The 22,990-nt window shown below is 43.6% G+C and overlaps 1 protein-coding gene across 4 annotated transcripts in view; it reads right to left on the bottom strand.

Annotated features, from left to right (window-relative positions):
- tiam2a (TIAM Rac1 associated GEF 2a) overlaps positions 1–22,990 on the bottom strand; it is a 66,390-nt gene that overhangs the window by 41,614 nt on the left and 1,786 nt on the right. For 2 of the 4 annotated variants that reach the window (XM_019887114.1, XM_019887110.1), the window contains exons 2-3: positions 2,474–2,564; positions 1,022–2,207 (exon numbers count right to left, since the gene is read on the bottom strand). In XM_019887114.1, the coding sequence (XP_019742673.1) occupies positions 1,022–2,197 (1,176 nt within the window). In that variant the 5' untranslated portion in view covers positions 2,198–2,207; positions 2,474–2,564. Of the gene's footprint in view, positions 1–1,021; positions 2,208–2,473; positions 2,565–8,335; positions 8,490–21,605; positions 21,731–22,990 lie in introns of those variants that run through there. The other 2 variants (XM_019887113.1, XM_019887112.1) reach the window with 2 other exon arrangements.

The following is a 22,990-nucleotide window of genomic DNA, read 5'->3' on the forward strand; positions in this document are numbered from 1 at the left end:
GAGGGGGGGAGGGCGAGGGATCTACAACCTAGCAAAAAGGGTCCGCAAAACACAATCACAGCCCTCTTTTGCTGTAGTTTGCTCTCAAAACTAAATGACCGAACATCAATCCCTATTAGCGGATTTTCTCTCTGAGGGATGCAAAGGAAGACCAAAGGATCTGCCCCACATAACACGCAGAACAACCATAAGTCATTCATTAACATAATAGAAGGATGAGGCTAAGTCTTGAGCGAGGATTAAGTTTCACTCCAGTCGAGCCTCTCAAAGGCTTACTTACAGCTATTCTCTTGGAACTTCCCGAAAAGCATGTTACAGCCTTTACAAGGCAAGGCCAACCGAAGTAAATGGAGAAACAATTGGTGTCAAAGTCAGTCAAACTGAATGTTTTCAAGAAATATATTTTGGGTTTTGAACAAAAATTACATTGGTCTTCAAAACTTTCAGGAGCCAGCCAGAAAACAGTTGCTCTTATTTCCACCATCTTCTCTGACCTGACAGGTATAATTTTACAACAGCTATGAATCACGCTCTGGACGCTTCTCGCGGGGGATAAGGACCCCAACCCCCATAAAAAAAAAAAGAAAGACAAAAAAAAAGAAAATGCTTCAGCAAAAACATAAAAACAAATCAAACTAACATCCAACATTAGAGGCTACATAATCTGAAGTTCCAATTGTAACCACTCAAAATTCTCAAGTAATCTTGGTTTAGTTGAAGTAACCCAGATACCGTCACATTAACGCATCTTTCCATCATTTGATCAGACGTTCATTTTCATGTAGTTCCATCATCACAACAAAATTCCGTGATAAACAGAAATAGTGCTGGCTGTATGTCTTGTCTGACCACAATATGATGCGAATGACAGAGGAATATGCCAAACTACCTGCTAGTATTGCCAAACACAAGGCTGTATCGCGGTTATTTACGGCTCCTCTGCTTGATAAGAAATCACCCCAATGATCGACACAAAGACAAACACAACGCGTAAATACGAAACAATTCAAGCCGCAATTACCTGGGTCTTCCTCTTTTTACGACTGAGGCTTCCTGTCCAGTCACTGAAACGTCGAATGTGTTTTTTAATGGAAGCTTTCTTGTGGAAGCCAAACTCTGATCCCGCCCGCTCCCGATGCTGTTCATGGTTGGGGTGCTGATCCAGACCCTCACTCATGGTGTGAGCTTTGGGTCTCCGACAGGGTAGGGTGTATGATGAATACTGGCGGGCCTCAAAGCATTCCTCTTCCAAGGGGCCATCCAAGACTGAAGCAAGGGAGGCTCTGTGTGGCTGTTGCTCAACAGGAGCTGCCTCTAAATGGGAGGATAGGTCTTTGGTTGTGGGGAAGGTAGCAGCCATTGCAGAATCTTTATAAAGGCCGACAATGGCCACGGTGGAAGATTGCTCAGTGAAAGAGACAAGCTGGTGGACAGGGGAGTGCACTTGTGTTCTGTTCGAAGAACAGGATTGGTCCTGCTCACAAAGTTCTGTGCTGGCCCCCCAAGGAGAATCATACCAGGAACCATCTGAGCTCAGAGAGCTTCCTTTACTGGTTCTGGCAGTGGAGGAGGTAGAGGCTGGTGGAGGACCGCTGTGGAGGCCGTCAGGTTCGCTGCTGCCGGAACCAGGCAAACTAGGGGTGGAGGGGGACTCCAAATTTGCAGAGAACTTGAGGAGCTGTACAGGACCAGAGACCTCATCCAGGAGGAAATCGCTGCCTGAGGTGTTGGTGAACTCGACTCGTAGACTACCGTCCTTCTTGATCACTACTCTCGGGCTACTCTGTTTCTCTAAAACCTGCTGTTTGTCTCTCTGGCCAGTCAAAGCATGGCCATTGAGCTCTGCACCGTATGGATTATCTTCATAGTCATCTGACACATGTCGCTTGCGTATACCACAACCAGTCGGCCTATGCCAGCGGTGCTCATTCGGGCTACCCCTCGCTCCTCTGCAGACGTAGTCATTGTGACGAGAAGAGTACGGCTGTCGGCTCTTCGGAGGGGAGAGACAACCTCTGCTGACACATTTGGCCTTATACCCGGAGCTCACCGGTGCACTTTTCCACCATTCGTGGGGTGACAGAGGGTCATCTGTGGCTGAGCCCAGCTTAAGTGAGTATGGCTTCTGAGTCGCAGAGAAGCCAAAACTGGACGCTTTAAGGCCCTGGATGCTGTACTGGCTCTCAGAATTTCCCATTGCTGGCTCCCTGGAAAACAAGTCACTGAGAGTATGTAATTGGGAAGAATAAGAATGATTTCCACAGAAGGTGACAGAATGCCAGCTCATTTGCTACACACATTTACTCACAACAACAACAAAACAGTAAATAAATAAGGACATTCCCTGTGTGCGAAATCTGTTTAGTGACCCCTGCTTTAGATACTTCTCACTTTGTGTCTTTAGCTGATACAAATGAAAAAGACATTGGAGAGAAGTGCCAGATGCTTTCCCAACCCATGCCCTCAGACTCACCTGCCTCAGTGTCTCAAAGTGGTGCTCCTTTGTGCGAGATCTCTCCACCTCATGACTCAAAGTACACTATTCCCGACGTAGCCTTGATCATCTGAAAGAGAGAAAGATATTGCCTTCAATAACACTACCCGGCACTGTAATTTAACATGTTATAAAAACCTCTGTACCAATTAAATAGAAGAGCTACCCATCATTTATCAGAGGACTTTGGAAGTGTGTTTCTATCCATGTTGAATAATGGTATTAAAATGGAAATCAGGCTACTCTAGAATTAAAAAGTGTCTCACTTTTGGTGAATGTTTTATAGTATTTGAAGGGGAAAGCTTGTTGGTCGCCGGTTCTCAAAAAGTGAAAGCATCAGAGTTGCAGAGCTGGAAAAGTTTCTCTCATATAAAACATATGCAGCTAATTCAGGGGGAACGAGGACTCACATGAAATCCTAAAACATTCACTTGAACCACGTTTTTTTCAGTAGAGTAACATAATGCCACCGTGTGTCTCTGCGTGTGTGTGCGCCAAAGCACAGCAAGTTGAACGTTGTCTCCACCCAATTGCTTCTGAATCGCCCAATCAAACTAAATACTGGAAACATGTCTCCGCCTCCCAAGTACAATGTTTCAAAGTACAAAATGACCTAATCTTTGCTCAATGTTGGAAATGTTTTTGAATGCTGGCTACAGTTTACCCATATGTTTATTTTTAAACCTTGGAATCCTGGCTTTTTTTCCCCCCTTGCCACTGCCAAATTTGCTCAGGAGCAAGAACTAAAACCAGACATGTCCCGGGAGCACTCTTTATGGAGGAATGGGGCATCTTTGGTCATATTTTATACAACTTACAGTACATACATGTAGCTCATGTTGCTCGCTCATATTTGTAGAAGTGTTTCAAGTCGTGCTAACTATGCTAAGCTTTCACAGCACCATACAGCATGTATAGGGTTACTAAGCAAACAGTCCACTGCCAAAAGCCTTAACCTTTAGGGGTTATGTGATGGTATTAAAGAGTACTTTAACACATGAATCTGCAAAAACTACCAGGGGACTTTAACCATTTCAGCAAGGTGGTTTTACAGTATTTAATTTTGCAATGCTCAGGGGGAAAGAAACACTTGCATGTACAGGAGAATGGAACCTGAACAAAGAACGTGGTGGAAATGTACCAAAGTATTTATCAACCGCCAAAAGAAAGTAGAAGAAATGGAAGAAGTAGTAGTAGTCACGGCAAAAAAATGTGTGATGTGTCACTCGTTTAGCATGCGGCTTCCTTACGCCACAACAAGGATTTACAGCACCAAAAGGAGATGCTGGATTGTAGTTAAGGTAAGCCATTTTAAATCAAAAAGGGAAACTTTTCTGTATTTACGAGATGAAGTTCATCACTGGGTGCGTTCGGAAATTCACTGACGCCTTACCAACCGCTCTGAGAGTGAGTGTGTTTGGAAAAGATGGAAAAGCACATTCCCCTCCCTTTCATTTCCGAACACAGCCTCGGTTATGAACCAGTCAGCATCTCGTACCTGAAATGTTTCCTTCTGTACTGTACTGCCTGATACACTGGAGTCTGGTACTCATTTTTTGGGACACTCTGAATAGCCGAATGGCACATTGGAACAATGCTTTGAGTTTCCAAAGGGTCGAAGTGAAGTAGTGCATGCTCGGCGCATATTCCAAATGTACCCACAATTTGAGAATGAGGATTTTGGGGTCGAGTCTGAATGCTACTGTTCTTGGTCCGGGCTTTAGTAAAATAACCCCCCCCCCCCCCAAAAAAAAAAAAAAAAAACAACAACTTATACTCCAGAGCGACTTATCTGACTTTTTTTCTTCTTCGGGTTGCATTTTTTGACTGGTAAAACTAATACTTTCGGGCGACTTAGAGTCCGAAAAACAGAGTACCGGTATACTTTCATTACATTCAAATAACCAAAAATGTGTCTCTGATCTGCTCAGAAATAGAGTTGGTACAATGAATCGTAAATGTTTAAGGTGCTCAATATCCACAATTAAAAAAAAAAAAAAAATCAATGTCATCAATGCTAAGGTCACCCCAGCTACAGACTCTGTTACAAGAAATGTAGAGACCTCTGAGCAGGGAGCAAACTGAAGCTCCCACTAATTGTCAGAGGGTCATGTACAAATCCCGACGGAGCTTGACACCACACATCCCAAAATGCACTGCACCAAATCTAACACCACCATTTTGGCAGGAAAGAAAATTTGTCGCTAATTTGAGGAAGAAATGCCACATTGACAATGGTGGTGTGCACCATGGTGCCACAAAGAGATGAGACAAAAGAAGGGATGAGCATTCTACTGGCTACCAATAGAAGAACCAAGGTGTAGCGCCGATGTTGGGCTCCTGCGGCCCTCAAGTCGTTCTCCAGCACCGGCAAGTCCACAAGCGAGTGCGCCAGCGGCATCCGCTTCCCCAGCCGATATGTCTGCTTGACAGGGAGGCAGAGACACCCTCTTATCCACCCGTCCTGCACACTGGCTCGTCGGCATCCCGCTCCTCGCCCGCCGGCGACAGAGGTGGGATGTCCTGTGAGCCTGTATGGCGGGCCTTCCAGGGAGTGCTGCTTGTCTCACACCCTACGAGTGAGGCTGCGGAGAGGCCAGCCAGCCAGCCCCGGCCAGCCGCCACCTCCCAGCTCCGGAAGCAACCACTGTGGCAGGGGCCACAGGCGAAGAGTGTGCGCTTGAGCTGCCCGCCACCACTGCTGCCCTCCCGCCCGCCCAGACCTGGCTCCAAGGCAACCTGATTGATCCTGCCAGTAACATATGCTTGTCTGAAAGATTAAGCCATGCAAGTCTAAGTACACACAGCACGTAAACTAAACTTGTAACCTTCCGAGCCTTTGTACGGACGCAAAGACACAATGTAATGATACGGAAGATAGTCATTAAAATATATGTCATCAGTGAATTAGATTAAAACGTTATAGGCTGGTCCGTCATTCGATGTCTATACATAATTGCTCTGGTAAGGGAGTGACGAACTTTCCCAAAATGTGTCTCATGTTCCTATTACAGGTGACAAAAAATAATAAAACAAGTACAGACATGTTACTGTCTCTATATTCCATTATTTATTTTTTTTGGCAGCAATGCATGTCGTGTCACTATTTTACAAAAGACTTACTTTCTTTAATAAATTAAATGTGACACACATTCAACTACTAGCAAGAGACAGACACATAAGTATTAATGTCCTTGTAACTTTATTAATTAAATGTATTGCATCTCGCAACGCAATCTGGGAACCAAGTGACTGGATCATATGACACGCCTGTGCAATGTTGCTGCATTCTGCTCATTTGCGTCACAAAAAAGGCAAAAAAAAATTGAATACATTAAAAAATTTTCTCCCAGTTTGCTGCCGTGGTTGTTATAAAACAACTTGCACATGTATCACATTATGACATCAAAGTGAATGATGAATGAGTTCACTTCGACGGTATATTGATTGATGACCGCTACTGGTGTTTACAATATAGATATTAGGCCAAAGAAAAAAAAAAAAAAAAAAAAAAAAAATGGACTGCAAGAGTTTATTGTTGCATGTATGACATTTGCTCCAAGTACAGCACTTTGTATACAGCGGTGGTTGTTTTTAAGTGCTCTATAAATACAGTTGAGTTGAGAAACTCAAACAACACCCAATCCTAGTCATGGGTTGTTTGAGCAACCATAGCCAGTCAAACAACACGGGAATAGTTAATCTAGACAAGTGCGGTTTAGCATGATCCATCCGACCATTCTTTTCATGTCAACTAATTTGGAACAAAGTGATTGTTGGGAGGAAAGATGCTGAAAGCAGCTGCCAACAACAAGGGGTTTCTTTCTTTTGCCACGGACACTTTCCTTGCAGAGTTAAGTCAGGCAGAACAGAGACGAGTGAAAGGCTTCAAGGCGCGCCAAACCTAAAGGCACACACGTTCGCCTTCTGCTGTGACTTGAACTGGACTATTGTGCGAATTTTGGGGCATACAAAACAAGTCTGCCTTTTTGCTGCAGCTACAGCGTTGAGTCTGAACACTCCCTCCTTCCTTCCTTCTTCCCCTTCAACCCCCTGCTTTTCTCAATGGATTTCCTACAGGCCATCTGCTCAGGGGCCCGGGGACCCCGACACTCCTCGCGACACCCTGTGACCTGACATTCTTGTCCCGCTGCCCTTGAATAACTCCCACGCAAGTTTCATGTTTAGTCTGGCACTGTGTGTTGGTCTGGCGTTGGGGAAAATAGTGAGGAGTGGGCCACACTTCAACTTGATACAAACAGTTAGTTTAGGAAGTGAATTTTCCTTAAACAAAGCCACTGTGCAACTGGAAAAGCAACACACACACACACACACACACACACACACACACACACACACACACACACACACACACACACACACACACACACACAAATCAGACCGTTTTTGTCATTGAATCTAACCTTGAAGAAAATTGGGAGCAGCAAGCTTGTGACACAGCAGAACGCCACATAGCAATATCATGCAGTTTTCAAAATTGACAATACTGCAGTGATTTGGAAAAAAGAAAGAAGCTTGCTATACCTTATTGGGCTCCAAGAAAGATAAAACAAAGTAGAAAATATTAAATATAATGTGTAATATGTTGGGCTGAAATGAGTCCTTGAGTAACTCAGGTACCTTGGTTTAAAACAAAAAATGTTCAATGAATTTTTTCTGCCTTATTTACGTGTACACCGTCAGAAAGAAGAAGTCAAGCTAACCACAGCAACAATTCTTCATGCCATATAAGACAGTCACATGCCAATGTGGTGAGAAGACCAATTTCAAAATAAACCTTACCTTGGCATATAATTATGCTAACACTGCATTGTACGGTGCCTGTTGCCAGCGTTAGCAGCTAGCAGCGCTCAAGCGCCCCATACAGGCTGGCGAGAGCCATCGTATTACCTATTCAAAGGCATTTTCATAGACATAAATGACTGCACACCTTGATGCTGACAGCCTGAAATAATTGCCGTTCTTTTTTTTAATGGTGGTGTGATTGGGATTTTCTGTTGAATATCTTAATATTAATAATATGAGAACGTTTATGAATGAGGCAACTGACAACTGAAGTACCTACTCAAAAGGGTCAACAACGACCAGTTCAGTCCTTTCACCTTTTAAGTTAAAGATGCTGTGAACTCGAAACGATGAGGTCATTTGTTATTCCTGCTGAATGTTTACACAGTGGCACAGCTTTCTTCCTGTCAAATCGCAGACTGCAAGACCCGCCTCTAAGTACAGTACTTTCTCTCAAGTGAGCTCAGGAAGGAGCAGAGTACTTTACAACTTTGGGACACAGCCTGAAATTAAACTTGTGCAAAACCAGAACATCCATTCCTTTTGCAGAAAAACAACCAGATGGGAAGACAAATGGTGGCCATCCGTGCTTGTTTTTTTTGTAATTTGAACCGCATCACAGTGACAACTGCCATTGAATGAATCACTCACGGAAAAGTCGACATGACTGTGTGGTGGAAACGATTGGACCGAACAAAAGCCCATCAATGTGCTTGTTCGGGTCCTTTCGGTATAAATCTGGCTTCGCGATACAAGTGATATTCCAAATTATGAAAGGCCATTGATCGTCTTTGTCTGCCAGAAAACTCACTGAAGGCCTCGTAATCCCTTCAACACAACACACTTGAGATGTAAACTAAAGCACAATTCGCCGATCACTTTGTTTGGACTCGGTGCGGTAATTGGCACATCCAAACACCTGTGCATATCAACAAGAGGCTCCACAAAAGCAACCGGACCACCCCTGCCACCTCTTAATCCATGACAAACAAAAAAGGAGCGGGAGATAAAACAAGAGACCATAAAATGCCTTACCTCTGCTGCACCGGCCTTTAATCTAAAAGCTCTTTGAAGAGATTGCAAAGACAAAATCTTGCTGCTGTTCTGTCATCTTAAAGTGGATTCTCTCCTTGAAGGCTTGCTGAGTCTTAAAGCAACAGACACCCGCTGCATTTGACTCACACACACGCACAACTACACACGCACACTGGAAGACACGTGGAAACTCCCTCCCTGCTCTGAGGCAGAGGCGAATCACAGTCCTCCTGGGGTAACCCAGGGTAACGGAGCACAGGCAAGGAAAGCAGGAGAACAGGGCGAGAAAACTTCTTAACAGAAGCGGTTTCTAAGAAAAAAAGAAAGAAGAGTGTTTTATAGCTTCCATCAATTAAGATCCGCCCCTCCTGCCAGTTGTTTTTCCTATACGGTGTAGAAAAGCCCTGCTTTTCCGTTGGCTTGGATTGGAGGAGGATGCATGACTGGCTGCAGCCAAGGCAATTTTCCACAGCCGTCTGAGACAACTGGGCGAGACAAGCAGGCGTGGAGTGGCTGCAGCGTTGCCTTACAGGCACTGGGGAGGGCGCGATGACTGGAGCCCTTGTCTGATCCGAAATCGCACAATAACCCCAGTAGGAGGCCAAGGTGGCCAGCGACTTGGCAGACAGAGTCTGTGTGTGGTTAGTCCACAGTGACAGGAAACAAAGTCTACAACACAGCTAAACTACTTGATTCTTGGGGCCAAAACAGCAAATTGTCCCCCCCACACACACACCCCCAAAAGGACTCTAAACATTCCCTCCAAGCGGAATTCGGGAGATGTTTTTGAAATGTTTTTGACTAAGCCGTCCCCTGACGGAGACGCGCTCGAGACCGCCAGTGGTTTAAAAACTCCACGCATGCCTCCATTTGTCTATGGCTCACATAACTGTGGTCACATAATTGAGTTGGGCCAATTTAGAAGGCCACAGCAGAGCACCAGCGGTGGGTGATGGTTTCTTCCCGAGCGCCAGACTGTTTGCTATAGCGGCTATCGACACTCTTGCAAGAGTCGGCTGGGTTAATCCACAGTTCATACAGTTCAGCTCATTGACATGTCACGCACTTTATTTTTTCATTTTATTTTGTTTGCATTGACAAGATAACTGGTCTTTACCACGCACCATAGGACAGAATTAGCTTGCGAGTGGAGGGGTGGCCTCATACACACTGCTATTTGTGGAGTGGTAAACAGAATAAGGAATAAGGAATACAAAAGGTGACCGTGTAAAAATACAGAACCTGAAAGACTTTTTGTTTCTTGATTTTTCCCTTAGCTCCTCTTTAATTTATTGGCAGGTACGACAATATGGCCTTGGTATAATGTCAGACCAAGTCATGCAGAAATACAGTCATACCTCGGTTTTCGACCATAATCCGATCCAGTAGGCTGTTCGAAAACCGATTTGTTCGAAAACCGAAACCATGTTCTTTAAAAAAAAAAAATCTTTATTGAACACGTTTGCTCACAATGGAACGCTACACGAGGAAGCGTCACTTCCTCGTCTACCCGTCTACTTCCTCATGTAAGGAAGGCGAGAGGAGTCAAGTGGCGCATTCAAGTGCGCTCAGTTTGGTCGAGAACCGATTTTCGGTGGTAATCCGAGGCATAAAAAAAAAAAAAAAAAAAAAAAAAAAAACCTCGAAATTTTTCATCGAAAACCGATTTGGTCGAGAACAGAGATGTTCGAAAACCGAGGTTTGACTGTATTCATCTTTACCGTTCCAAATCATGGCAAGATTAATAGTACATTGTGGCATTGTTTGAGCAAAGTCTGAGCGTAACCCTGAGCTGCAAGGATATATTATCCTGTGTTTAAATGAATCTTTTTCGCAACACCTTTTCAAAATCATACACGAACCACGCTATATGAGCAGCTGGGCAATAGGCATCCGTCAGCCTGCTGCCTGACATGACAACATCAGGCCGAGCAGGACTCATCAGAACTCAACATTGTTCGACACACAATAGACGATGCGGAGGAGTCTGGGTTGCTTTCAAAGCCCTTTGTCTGCTCAAAGGTTAGTGAACAACACACTTGGTGGCAGTAGGATGCATGAAAAGAGAAAGAAGGCCAAGAGCACCACTGCGATGCATATTCATTCAGAGCAGGTGTTCGAGCCGTTCTGCTCAGATAAAGGTTGAGATCTTCGATGAGGATCAATTACAAAATTCTAAAACGACTAGAAACAAATTTCCCAGTAGCCAAACACAAAAGCGATGGCCAATTCCAAATGAAGAGCAATTAGCTTGCTCCAGACTATGAATGACTGTGAATCATTTTCTTTTTTTTCAACGGATGAAGACCTCTTGCTGACAAGCAGACAGGCATGTTTTGCAAACATCTTCGAGATACCCAGAATATTTCTTAGTATATCATTTTTATTGTGACATGAAACCGAGAGTTTGAAATCATTATTCTGCCAAGAACAAAGAAAACGCCGTCCTGTAGCCTGAGAATGCTAATTAGTTCATTTATATTCAAAACAAGACATGCCTTCTCTTGTTCTTGATAGATTAGCGTGTTGCACTGTTCGAGCTCGTAAAAGTCCATGTAAATTTGAAATTATGCCACATTTAGCCACAGATTACTTTCAATAATCCCTGTTTAATGAAAACAAAATCCCACTGGGGTGGGTGGGGGGTGATGCTCGTGGGACCTGGCCTGACAAATGGGAGGAGAGCTTGGCGAAGAAATATGGGAATTCATTCAGCATGCTAATACTTATCAGCTCCCCTTCAGACAATTTAGCTTGGGGCTGTACATGATCCGCCAAGTGGGACTGCCGTCAGAAATACTTTGGGGGGGAGCCACATGGGTATGGAGGCCATAAATTGAGCCTGATCGGTCTTGTTAGCAAACATAAGTACTATGATAGACCCGCAAACAAGGACTCTAATCTCTGGAGTCTCCAGATGCTTCAGTGAATGATTGAGCATCAGAGGGGATGGAGGGGTAAGAACTGACGGAATTCACTGAAGAACAGGGTGCTGTGAATCAGGGTCAGAGGTCGAGTCTTTTGGTGGTAGGGTGAAACTCACTTAGCATTTTTTTTTCTTTTTACCAACTGACGTCGATGATACATCACAATAGTTATGCTTCTCAAAATAAATCATGACAGCAACGTGCATTGATTGGTAAGTGTGTGCATTGATTCATAGGGTTTGCTCCAATCTGACGTCAAGAGGAGAAAACTGCTGCAAAGTGGGCTGGTGCTTTGTTGAGAAGAGACTAAGTGCCTTCAGGGGCGGTGTGCATCCATCCAGCTACTGACTCGTGCATGTGGTCTATAGCTCCTCATTGATAAAGACGTAGGAAAAAAAATGCCTTCAGACAGAGTGAAGTGAAAAGAATATTAGCTGTTATCCTCCCAGAGATGAATAATAAAGTAACAAAACCATTTCATTCCCGACTCAATTTTGTGACTTTATTCCATTCATGTGGCAAAGGAAAGTGCGCCGCTACTGGCATTGGGCTGAGGCTGCACGCACTTTGTGAGGATCATCTATTACACTGCAGTGTGAGCTCGAGCGATTAATAACATGCACTTACTCATTAGCAAAGCCACTATCGCGTTCTACCCTGAGACTGACTCCAAGTTCCCCAAGGATGATCCATCAAAGATCGGCGACCAGTGCAGCATAATGAGATTCACATGTTCCAACACCATCACCACAGGTTTCATAGCAACAATGGAATCATGGGGATTCGGGATAGCGGTGCATGCATGAGTGGTAATCCACGTTCACAGACAATGAAAGAGTCACACTTTAACACTCAAAATACATTGAGGGATTGATAAACTGTTTTAGCAAAGCATAAAGCTTGGTTCAGTTCAGTATGCTGCAACATAAAACTGTAGTCCACTGATAAGGCCAACATACCGCAGGACAATGGAAAAATTGAAAGGTGAAATTTACTGCTCGGTGGAAACGTGGCAAAACACAGGCTTTAATAAAAAGCGTGGAGAAATAAAGGAAGAATACACACGCAAGCGCGCATGAATTCATGGACTCAAATCGACCATTTCAAGTGGCCAAGAGAGGAACTAACAAGCTATAAACTGTTTTTTTACAGCCAAAATGACACGTGGCTGTTGAATACCACAGCATCTGTGCTCGTCCGCCAAAAACTCTTTGTGGCTTTGTCCTCAAACACACACACACACACACACACACACACACACACACACACACACACACACACACACACACACTAGCATTAATAAAGCTAGAAGATATCAGGAGGGTGACGGCGTCTGTATGTGAGATTATAGTTGATACAACAGACACTGATTCATTCAGGAGCATGACAAAAAAAAAATCACGTTCAATCACGTGAACGACAAAAACCATAACTCTTTCAGCCGTAGTTCAGGAGATGGCGGATCACTGACACGTGACGTGAAAATGAAACACTATACAGACTGCAGGCAATGGATATGGTCAAGGCGAGTCATGCATTCATGTTGATCAAGCAATAGCGCTCCAGTTATGGGCTATTAAGGGCCAACGTGCAGATCAAAGTCGGGCCAAACACAGACTGGAAGAATCTACAGAGGGTCTCACTATGGCCATAAGCAAATGACCTGGAAAAACAAAGCCATGAAAATTAGAAGCTGAGTAACATCAGCATAGGAAACTGGCAGGTCAGAGTGATTGTGGCTAGCTCAGCGCTTTCATCGGTCACGTGCCAAAGACTTAAACAGCGACAGTGAAAGCCAAGATGACGTTGTGAGGCTATTATAGGGGGGGATGTTCAACAGTCTGGAACTGCCTGCTTGCTTTGCTCACCATGGTCAAGGTCACAATAGCAAAGAGGTTGCTGCTCATTAGCCTTTAGGGACCATTACCACACTGGTGGGTTGAAATAAGTGTACAGTAACTGTCAAGTGACTGCACTGACCTCAACAAAGCTTTTGAAATCAACAATAACGTCAAAGCATGTCAAAATTCACCGATTAATCGAAAACTAATTAACTGATGATCAAACAAATCAACAACTACTTTTAGAATCGAGTAAACGGTAAGAGCCATTGCTTAAGTTGTCCAAGCGCTCCGATTTCAGCCCCACAACAGTCATTTTCTGATTTCTGTAGTTCTTCACAAAGGAGGCTGATTAACGTTCATCAAGTATTTAAGAAATTTCAAATATTATATTTATTAATATAAAAATATTAATACAAATAAGAAACTGCAAATTTCCCCAGTGTGGGACAAATAAAGGTTATCTTAAGAAAACACATTTTGTACAGGGGTGAAAATTTAAGGGTTGGTCAACTACAGCTGATTTATTTCAGCGCCCTCGTCCACCTTCATGAAATTAACGCAGAGAGTAGTATCCATAATTTCATGTTTTCTTCTGTTCAATGGACCAGCCATGACACGCAAATTGCCACTCATGCAGCAATTGGTGTCCTTTAACATGTGAGCCAGAATGCAGAGGTTTAGGACATTTCTGCAATATGGTGCAAATCCAACTCCGAACCTTATCAAAAGACAGGAGATGCCAAATGGCTTTTAAATGGATTTTTACATTCTGAATGTAAAGATTCATCTTCTTCTGAGGGCCTGTCACTCTCGTCAGAAACTCGACATTGAGCAAGAGGATGATGTTAGCACTGCTACAGCCAGACAGGTGGCTGGCTGGCTAAACCTAAAACAGAACTTTATACAAATAGCAGCACTCCCTGGACTGTTACATAAAAATTCATCAGGTGAGACAACATCTTGGCCGACATGGGATCAAGCATGTGTGTTTCCCACAGCAATTAAACATAACGCACTTACTGCAGCCTCTAATAAGGAAGTGCCCTATTTAAAGAGTACAACTCATAGCCATGATTGGAAAATCCTCACATGAAGTAACCATCCTCTGACTGCTCAACGGCTTCCTACTGGAGGAGAGGAACTAATAATTCTGAACCTAATGGGGATCAAAGATTGGTGAATGCCCAAATCACTAAACGCTTTGCTCAAATAGTCACTTCTGTGATTAAACAATGTAGCTTTATTGCGCCTTCAAGAAGACGTGGACATAAAATATACGGCGTGAGTTATCAAGTCTGTCAACAAGAGGTTTACAACCCAGATAAGGCAGAAATGTGAGCAGCCTGGCATTCTGAAGCTGCTACAACTGGCGAGACAGCTGGGTGTGAGACACACACTGTAATTTTATTCCACCTTGGGCCACCGTGGACGTATGAGTCAACATGTTGCAGGAGGTCTGAATTCAAGACCTCGCCAAATCAAACCTAATTTGACTCATCTCTACAAAGAGGGACCCCCATTGTTTGGTCTACTTTGATTTCATTCATGTCACACAGGCACTGCTTGATAAAATATGCATCTCTTACATTTACAGAGATGAAACAAAGCCTGCGATGAGACTTGGGAAACATAAATGCCACATTTGTGGTCTAAATTTGCCCGGTAAAGCATACGTGCCAGTGTATTGGTAGCCTGAACGTGTGGTGTTTGTCCAAGGGTCGATTAATCCGTCTTTCCGACAAGAGGAAACACGTTTGAATTTCAACATTTTACAGCTCAGTCTGAAAGCAGTCGGAACGGCTGGAGTTAAGATTAAATTTCACTGTGGTAATTATCACGAGAAAATTAGCTGGCAGCCGCTATCAGCTCTAATCCGGAGCAGGTGTTCCACAAAGCTGCGTTGTGTTTAACCACCAGCGTTAAAATAAACAAAGCAACAAAGGCTTTTCTCACCAAAACCAGTTTTTCGACCGCAACATGAAGAGATAACTCTTTGCCAAACAATCCCATTGACTCACTTCGCCGGGGCTTGGTCACGAAGGATTGTGGTCAATACATACTGATAACACGGCAACAAGCTTTTTTCGTGCATGACTTGTCTCAGCTAAGTGCCACAAACTGCGCCCACCATATGTGCAACACTGCTACAGATGCGATTAAATGACGGTCTATGCCAAACTTGTTATAATCCCATCCATACAGAGAGGGACCAGAATGTCAATAAGAGTCTTGGTCATGATGCGGTCATCATCTACACGAGACGGGCAAAAATAAGGATGGGGTCTAAAACCATACCTTTTGCGACACTAATATATTACTGACCACCCTTGAATTCTTAATCAGTTAAATAAATTCCAGAAGCGATTGAATTAGTGGTCGGGGGGCAGATGTGGCTGCCTGGTGATGTCCCATAGGACCCCGTTGGTGGGATTGGACAGGCAGATGCGCTACCAGCAGGGGTCATGAGAGGTCAAGCTGTTCCATTATGAGAGGACAAGGGTGGTATTTATTCACTGCCTTCCCCTCCTAAAAGGGGGAGGGCTAAGAAGGGAAAAGAGATGGATACTTAACCCTTGAGGCGGACGGCTGATTACAAACCATCCTCTGTTCTCATCTCCTGGTGGACATGCAGCACAACCAGAGAGATTCAAGGATGCGTTCATGCTTGAAAACGGGCGAGGCAGAAAGTTGCTGGACAAAGTCCAACATTCGTACGTTATCCGACTCCACGATGATCCAAAGTGCTGCTATAAATACTCCGAGCAGGCAAGAGGAGGAGGTACGAATACATGCAACACTTGCAAAACAATTACGGTCATGGCAGAAAACAGCAATTGAAACAGTGTTAGGCTGCATCAAATTGGTTGTAACGTGCACCCCTGTATTAAAAGACAAGATTTTCAATTTGGGGTATTTTTATGCTGTGTATGCATTTTGGCTCCGGGCCTCCAGTGGCAGGCCAAAGCATATTGCATGGCTTGCTAGGAGCCACAGAGAAAAGCGTGTGGATGAAAAAAGATCAGAAAGAAGAAAGGATGCCGTCCAGATGGTTAAAATACACCTTTATTTCAAGAAGGATTAAATTTTTTTTTTAAAAGCAGCAAACATTTGAAGACAAACCCTTTCCCATTTTAGCACGAACAAAAGCCACTTTGGCTACACTACACAAAAAAAAAAGGTGCACATGACGAGGGAGAGTGAAAGCTAGATCATTAGTTATCAAACTTCTGCGGGTAAACTCGACCTCTCATCGGGAAGGAATAAGATGCATCAGAAGAAGGGAAAATCCAGAGAGAGCAACAATACGCAAGGCCATTAATAAAACATGACTGCATAAGTACAGCTTTCACGTGGCTCCTTGAACCACAACAACCGTCTCAGCTGACAGGAAAACCCAGACCCTGGCACGTCTCTACGTTGTTATTAGTTGAAGACTACGCACACCAAGTGTGGACGTGTGTGTGCCCTAAAACAATGTTGTTAGGGCACAGGAAGGCAAGCTCAAGTTTCCAAGTGGAGTTGAGGCGCAGACCACTTGTTGCTGGAGCCTTGCAGCAGCGCATAAAATTATTCCAGTGGAGCAAAAGAAAAGGCAAAAAACTGAATAGAAAATATGAGTTGTTCAAATTATTTTATTTTAGAGTTTTTGGGTGATTAAGAACTTGAATCACTATGCTTACCAAGAGGCAAAAAAAAAAAATCTATTTCCTCATTATAACCGAGACACAGACGCCCACCATGCGCCACCAAGTGATAAAAATACAGTACATACAGTGCCACTGCAAAACTGCAAAGCAAATCGTGATCACAATTTTGAGAAAAAAAAAATGACAAAAGAAAAAAAAAAAAAACGATATTGCAATTATCGTTTTCCATACTTGTTCAGCCTCTGGAGAGGCAGGCAGTCCTCGGTGGCCAGGCAGCGGTCTAGCCCGGAGCTAATGGCAGATGAATTTTGGCCTCATGTCCACGCCCGCCTTACTTCAGCGGGCCATTGGCACATGAATGGGCAACCAAGATGCATCACGGGCAGCCACAGCAGCATGATTTACCGCTACGCTGGGCTGGATCCTCCTTTTTTTTTCTTCTTCTAAGTATCTTCTAATCTTCCCCGAGACGGGGGTTATCCCGCCCAGAGGCCACAGTGCTTGGGTTAAAGGTTTTTGCTTGTGTTTGTTTCTTTATCTGTCGGAAAATTTTCAGTGGTCAAATTGTTGGTGCGTCGCTTCTGTTTGACTGTTTCTCATGAATGGCCTCTGCGACCCATTTGCAGTAATCCTTCCTTGGCGCCAAAATTACCACTGACACATTCCTACCCTGAAAAGCAGATAAAAGATTGTCATTGTTACAGCTCCGACATCCATGGCTGCTCTCCTTAATGGCCGTTCCGTGATCTGTACATTTGTCTGTGTCAACTAAAATGTGAACGCATTGTAAATCAGTGCAAAACAACTTCCTACGGCTAATTTCTTCGCCACTTCAAAAGCACTACAATTGTTTGACTTTTCGCCACCTTTTGAAAGCTGTAATTTGGTTCATTTTCACAATTGACCATTATCTGGATATTCTCAGTATTTATGACGTTTCTATTACACATTGGACATGACTAATAGTTGCAACAAAAATGTCCTGTTCGGTTTGTTTTTATTTTAATACTAGGACGTTAAAGTTGCTTTTGTTTTGTTTTTTTGTTTTTTTTTGGAGGGGGGGTAATTCTGGCAAAAGCCAGTGTCACATCATTTCCTTTTCCGATGGAACGCTTTCCAAGAGCGCCACAGCAGCCCTTATTCATCCACACACAGTGATTTCCCCAAATACGCACGCGCACCAGTTGCTCGACTGATTTTGCACATCCCTTGCAGTTATGAGTCATGTGTTCCACTCTTACCACACAGAGTCAGTCTAAACTGTAGACACTTGGAAACATCTGGAAAAGCCACCAAATATTTTTTCCATCCTCTAGCTCCTGACTTCTATGCTAAACAGACAGATGGACAAATTGGCGATCTTATTGAATTAATGCAAATTATCCCTGAAAAAAGAAACCAAATTAGTTGTGCTCGGAAAGGCGCAACGGGATCTCCAGCAGATGAAACAAAGCAGCTCGCTCTCTGGGCTGCAGGACCTTTAATAACATTAGCACAGAGATGCCGGCAAATTAGAAGTCAACTTCTCCAATGACCGTTGAATGTCAAGTGCCAGAAATAGCCTGTTAGCATCGCCCGCAAACACAGCATACATGCATGTGTGTTTGGTATTTACAAAAGCGTGAAGAAATGGTTGTTGTCCATCCTTTTAATAATTACAAAGTGAACTATGGCCTGCAGGTTTGAACCCACTTTAATACTGTGAGTTTTTATTCAGTCTAAGAATGTTCTTCTCAAATAACATTCAATGAATTTCATCTGCTAAGCCATGCAGGTACAGTGAGGGCGACGGGTCTCCCCCCCTCCCGCTCCCTTGAGCAAATGGAGCACCCCTTTAGTTGAAACAGCTCTTATGCAATAGCGGAGGAGAGATCGTGTCTTGGCAGCGCCAGTGGAATACTGGAGCGAGATGTTTCTGTTGGGTAAGAAACCTTGTGTACCATTTGGGCATCATGTAAGGCAGCAGAGGCCCCGTGGGCTATACACAGCCTGAAAGAGAATTTCATCAGGCGCGCAATGCAATTCAAAAAAACAAATTCAAGCTCAGAGGAATTGTTTCATTATTGCATCACATTTTTTCAGGCATTTAGTACGGCTGTCAGGACGACTTTAGGCCCCATTCCCCGATAAAAGGCAAGGTGCCCATGAGATGCATACTGTCGCCATTTCCCCCTTGGCGACGGCAAAAACAGATGACAGACGAGTGTTCTTATCGTAACATTTTTGCAATGAGCTAACATCCTCTTCCGTCTGACAGCTGAGGCCTGACGGCCAAACAAGGCCTGCTGATTGTATCGCTTCAGGAAAAACGATCTTTGGTTACATTCACCTTTTTTTTTTTTTTTTTTTTTTTTTAGGAAAGAGAGTTAATTGAGCATGTTTAGAGAGTCAATATGGGATAGCCAGGGACCAGAATGTGTTGACACTGGCCAGGTGCCAAACGACTGAACCAACAGGGCAAAGCTTGGGGAGTGAGAAATCAAGAAAAGAGATTATCTGGCTTGGATATCAAGCCACCTCCTGCTCAAGTGGCGAGAGGGCTGGACTGAGAGACGAGTGTTAATGAGAATCCTCAACACAATACTGAAACAACTGCTGCCAAAGGCTCTCCTAAGAACTTTGGCTCTGTCACAAATGAGAACATGCTGTCCTGTCCTGTTAACTCGAGCATGCTATTGAACAGGTAGATGAAGCAAATAAGCACAGCAAGGCACGAAATTTGTGTCAGCTCACAACTAACCAGCTGGTGTATTATTTAAAAAAAAAAAGAAATACCACACAAATTGATGGAAGTATTTTTCCTTTCATTATTTTCCATTTCTTTACTGGAAGTATTACTGTCAAGTGAGCCATATGCGCGAGGAGATGGTCAAGGAAATATATTATTTGGCCGGTGGTAATCGAGATAAATAATATTAAGCCTGGCTGGAGGTCTGCATGTTACGGAGCAGCATTGTGAATTGTTTGTTGTTAGGCTTTTCACTCCACCGTAGCCAAACTGAACAACAATCGGAAAACAAATCCTTAACTTAATCTGGAGACACACCTAAACTGAATGGTTTAACGCTTGCCATGTGCTCCGCCCCTCCAAAAATGAATCTTCTGGTTGCAGTAATTATGCAAACATGAAGATATTGACTGCTTGCCCTTGGTGCAAGTTATTCTGTGGGATGTAACATATTGGCTGATTTTTCTTTCAGCAAGTGGAGAGGGGGGGAGTCCAGCATTAGCTTTCTGCTCCCTTCACAATCACTCTCCGACCAGTCCAGAGTAAGTCCACCCTCCATATTATGTCCAGTGAAACAAGCAACACGTCTTTGCTGTGACCCTGAACAGAATCATCCGCAGAGTAACTTGACGGATGTTTCATAGACGGCCAAAATACCATCATTCATGCCGAGAGGTTTCGTAAAAATATTGACTGAGGTGAACGTGGAACCTGTGCTTCCTAGTTTTTATTTTGAACATGGAAAGTCAATCAATCCATCTCCACCCAAGTGAAGAGCAGGTGGGACATGGTGCGGTAAATGTGAATTTGCACCATCCATCATGCAGGAACAATACAGGACACACGGCGCCAAGTGAAACCCTCCGAGCGAGCACTTTGACCATCGCACCAGCTGTGTTTGCCTTTCCAATAGGGATGGTAAGTGACGCCTGATGGCGACTGGACCAAAGTAAGGATCAATCATGATTTTTGTGAGCGGGTGCATAGCCATTTCCATGTAAACACGATTACCGGTTTACCATATAAAACGTGCAAACATGTTTCTTGGAAAAGCTATCAGACACACAGATGCGCTTCAGAATAACTAACTCACTTCAACAATGTTCTCATCAATGTCAACATATCAACTTCCCATGTGTGCGCCAGTACACCAGGATTTGTTCCTCTTCCAATATAGTCATTAATTTCCATTAATAATAGCCATAATTGTTTCTTCGTGAACACAGATTTTCTTGGAACACACATGGGCACTCCATTTTAAGTATATTTTCTTCAGACTGATTTTTTTTTTTTTTTTTTTTTTTTTACGGTCAAGAGAAAAGTCTCCTACCTTACTGGCAGATTTTTCTCTTGCCCGGAAAACAATATTGTCCAAAGAAAAGAAAATTAAAACCTGTCTAAGAAAAGAAGACACGAACCCCATACACTATGACTTCAGCACTACAACCTATTTGAATAACTTCTTGGGGGTCATTTGAGAGAAAAAAAACAACACTCCACACACTGGACATACTATTAGGTACATGTGCACAACCAAAGAGATGCAATTAAGGGCAATATAAAATGCCTTCATGAAGCCAATAGTGCACATTTTAATTGACACTCAGATTTGATCATTTAATTAAGCCTGTTTATCATTTTGGCTGCAGTTAGCTGTCGTGTTTTTGTGTATTGCATTATCCTGAGAGGCGTTTCTGTTATCTATTTTGGGAAGCTTATTAGGAGCAGCCCCCAGTATGATGCGGTACACTTCTTTGCAACTACAAACTGCAAACACAATAATGACTTGATACATTTCTACCTCTATTCAATCACCACTCTTTATCATCTTAATAAGTCAGTTTTGATTTGAGATATAGATCTTGGACTGGATCGAATCAGAGGCTTCGGGTGCACCTCACTGCAAAGAAATACTTGGGCTCTTATTTTTTCCACCTGCATCAACTCCAACCCTCCTTTTAATCCTGCACCTTGTGACAAATGGTTCAAGCGGCCGCTCTCTTTCAGTCTTCATTTTCTTCGCACAACTGACACTGTCCTCTTTTTTTTTTCAGGTGACCCTGAAGGTGTGCTTTAATCTCCCCCAAAGGCTTGAGGCTGTTAAAAGAGCACGACTGGGCACACCTTGTTCGGCTGGATCAGACCTTGCTCCGCCACTGAGCTTGGACAGGTTCCCGTTTGTCCAGAAGCAAATACCCAAAGCGTGGCTTGACTAAGTAAATCCTCTAAGTGTGGGTCCACAAACTCAGCTGCAAGAGAAACTTTTAAATCAAGTTTCAGAGCCACTCAATTATCATCAAACAAAATAGGAAGCCTATTTCTTTCCTGCCAATAAAAGCCATTCTGACAGAACTATCGGGGTTGTGTTAACTCGGGTCAAAGCCAGTTCATGTGTCTTTTAGGTGACCTTCACTTGCTAAATAACAAGTCGTGGGCCAAGATGCTGTCAGCAACAGCCTCTAGTTAAGCTTCTTTATATAGCAACCTCTCCAGATGCTGCTGCATGAACACAAGACAAATAGAATCCAAACCACAGCAGCAGAAAATAGAAACACACGAGTCACCGTCACACCGGGCCTCACTCAACCGTGTACACTACAAAAAGAACCTGGAAGCCATAAAAGGACAATGAATTGGAAACATTTAGTCCAAACTAATTCAAGTTAAATCAGTCTGGAAGATGTGTGCGCTACCTCCACCTTAAAGGACACCATGTGACAGCAAGCACAGATGTTAGCCATGCCTGATAAGTCACATGCACACCTTGCCATATATGGAGAAAAATGCAGAGGGGAGAAGACAAGAAACATCAGTGACTTCAGAATTAACGGTGGTTCAAACTTCCTAATAGGCTGCAGAAGGGTTGGAACAATCCCCCCTAAAAAAATCCTGCCGGCCACACAAACCATCAAAAGAGAAGATCCCCCCCCCCCCCCATCTTCCATTAGCCTGCAGCACCATGCATAATTCACACTAAATGAACTGACATCAACAACAAGAGTAATGTGCATGAGGGAAGTTCATGTGGTAATGATGTCACTGCTTGAAATGTCCATGACCACCCACGAAGAAAGATGGCCGACATTAAGGCCCTATTTTTTTGGTGCGTGTCACGAGTGAGCATATTTGACAGCAGACCTCCTCCTCCTGTCACAAAAACAGAACGACCAGAAGCATCACATGCTTTCCACTAGAAGGAAATTACGGGTCACACTCAATCGCCGTCACAAGGAAAAATGAAATAATACAAACATCATGTTCCGTGTGGTGGATAACATTTCCTCACCTCAAAAATGTGAACCGCATGGACAGAAATAAGAACACAGTGCCACAACTTCTGACCCACCGAGTTTAGTTTCCACAGTGAAAACAGAGAGCACACGCACGGACGCAAACACACAAAAAAAAATTCAACAATTATGGGAGTCGATTACGATTTCTTTAAGGTCCATTAACCAGGCAGAACCAATGAGGCTGGTCTCTCCTAACCGACATTGTTACTCCGGTGT

The sequence above is a fragment of the Hippocampus comes genome, unplaced genomic scaffold (genome assembly GCF_001891065.2).
Source record: "Hippocampus comes isolate QL1 unplaced genomic scaffold, H_comes_QL1_v1.1 scaffold176, whole genome shotgun sequence".
NCBI lineage: Eukaryota > Metazoa > Chordata > Actinopteri > Syngnathiformes > Syngnathidae > Hippocampus > Hippocampus comes.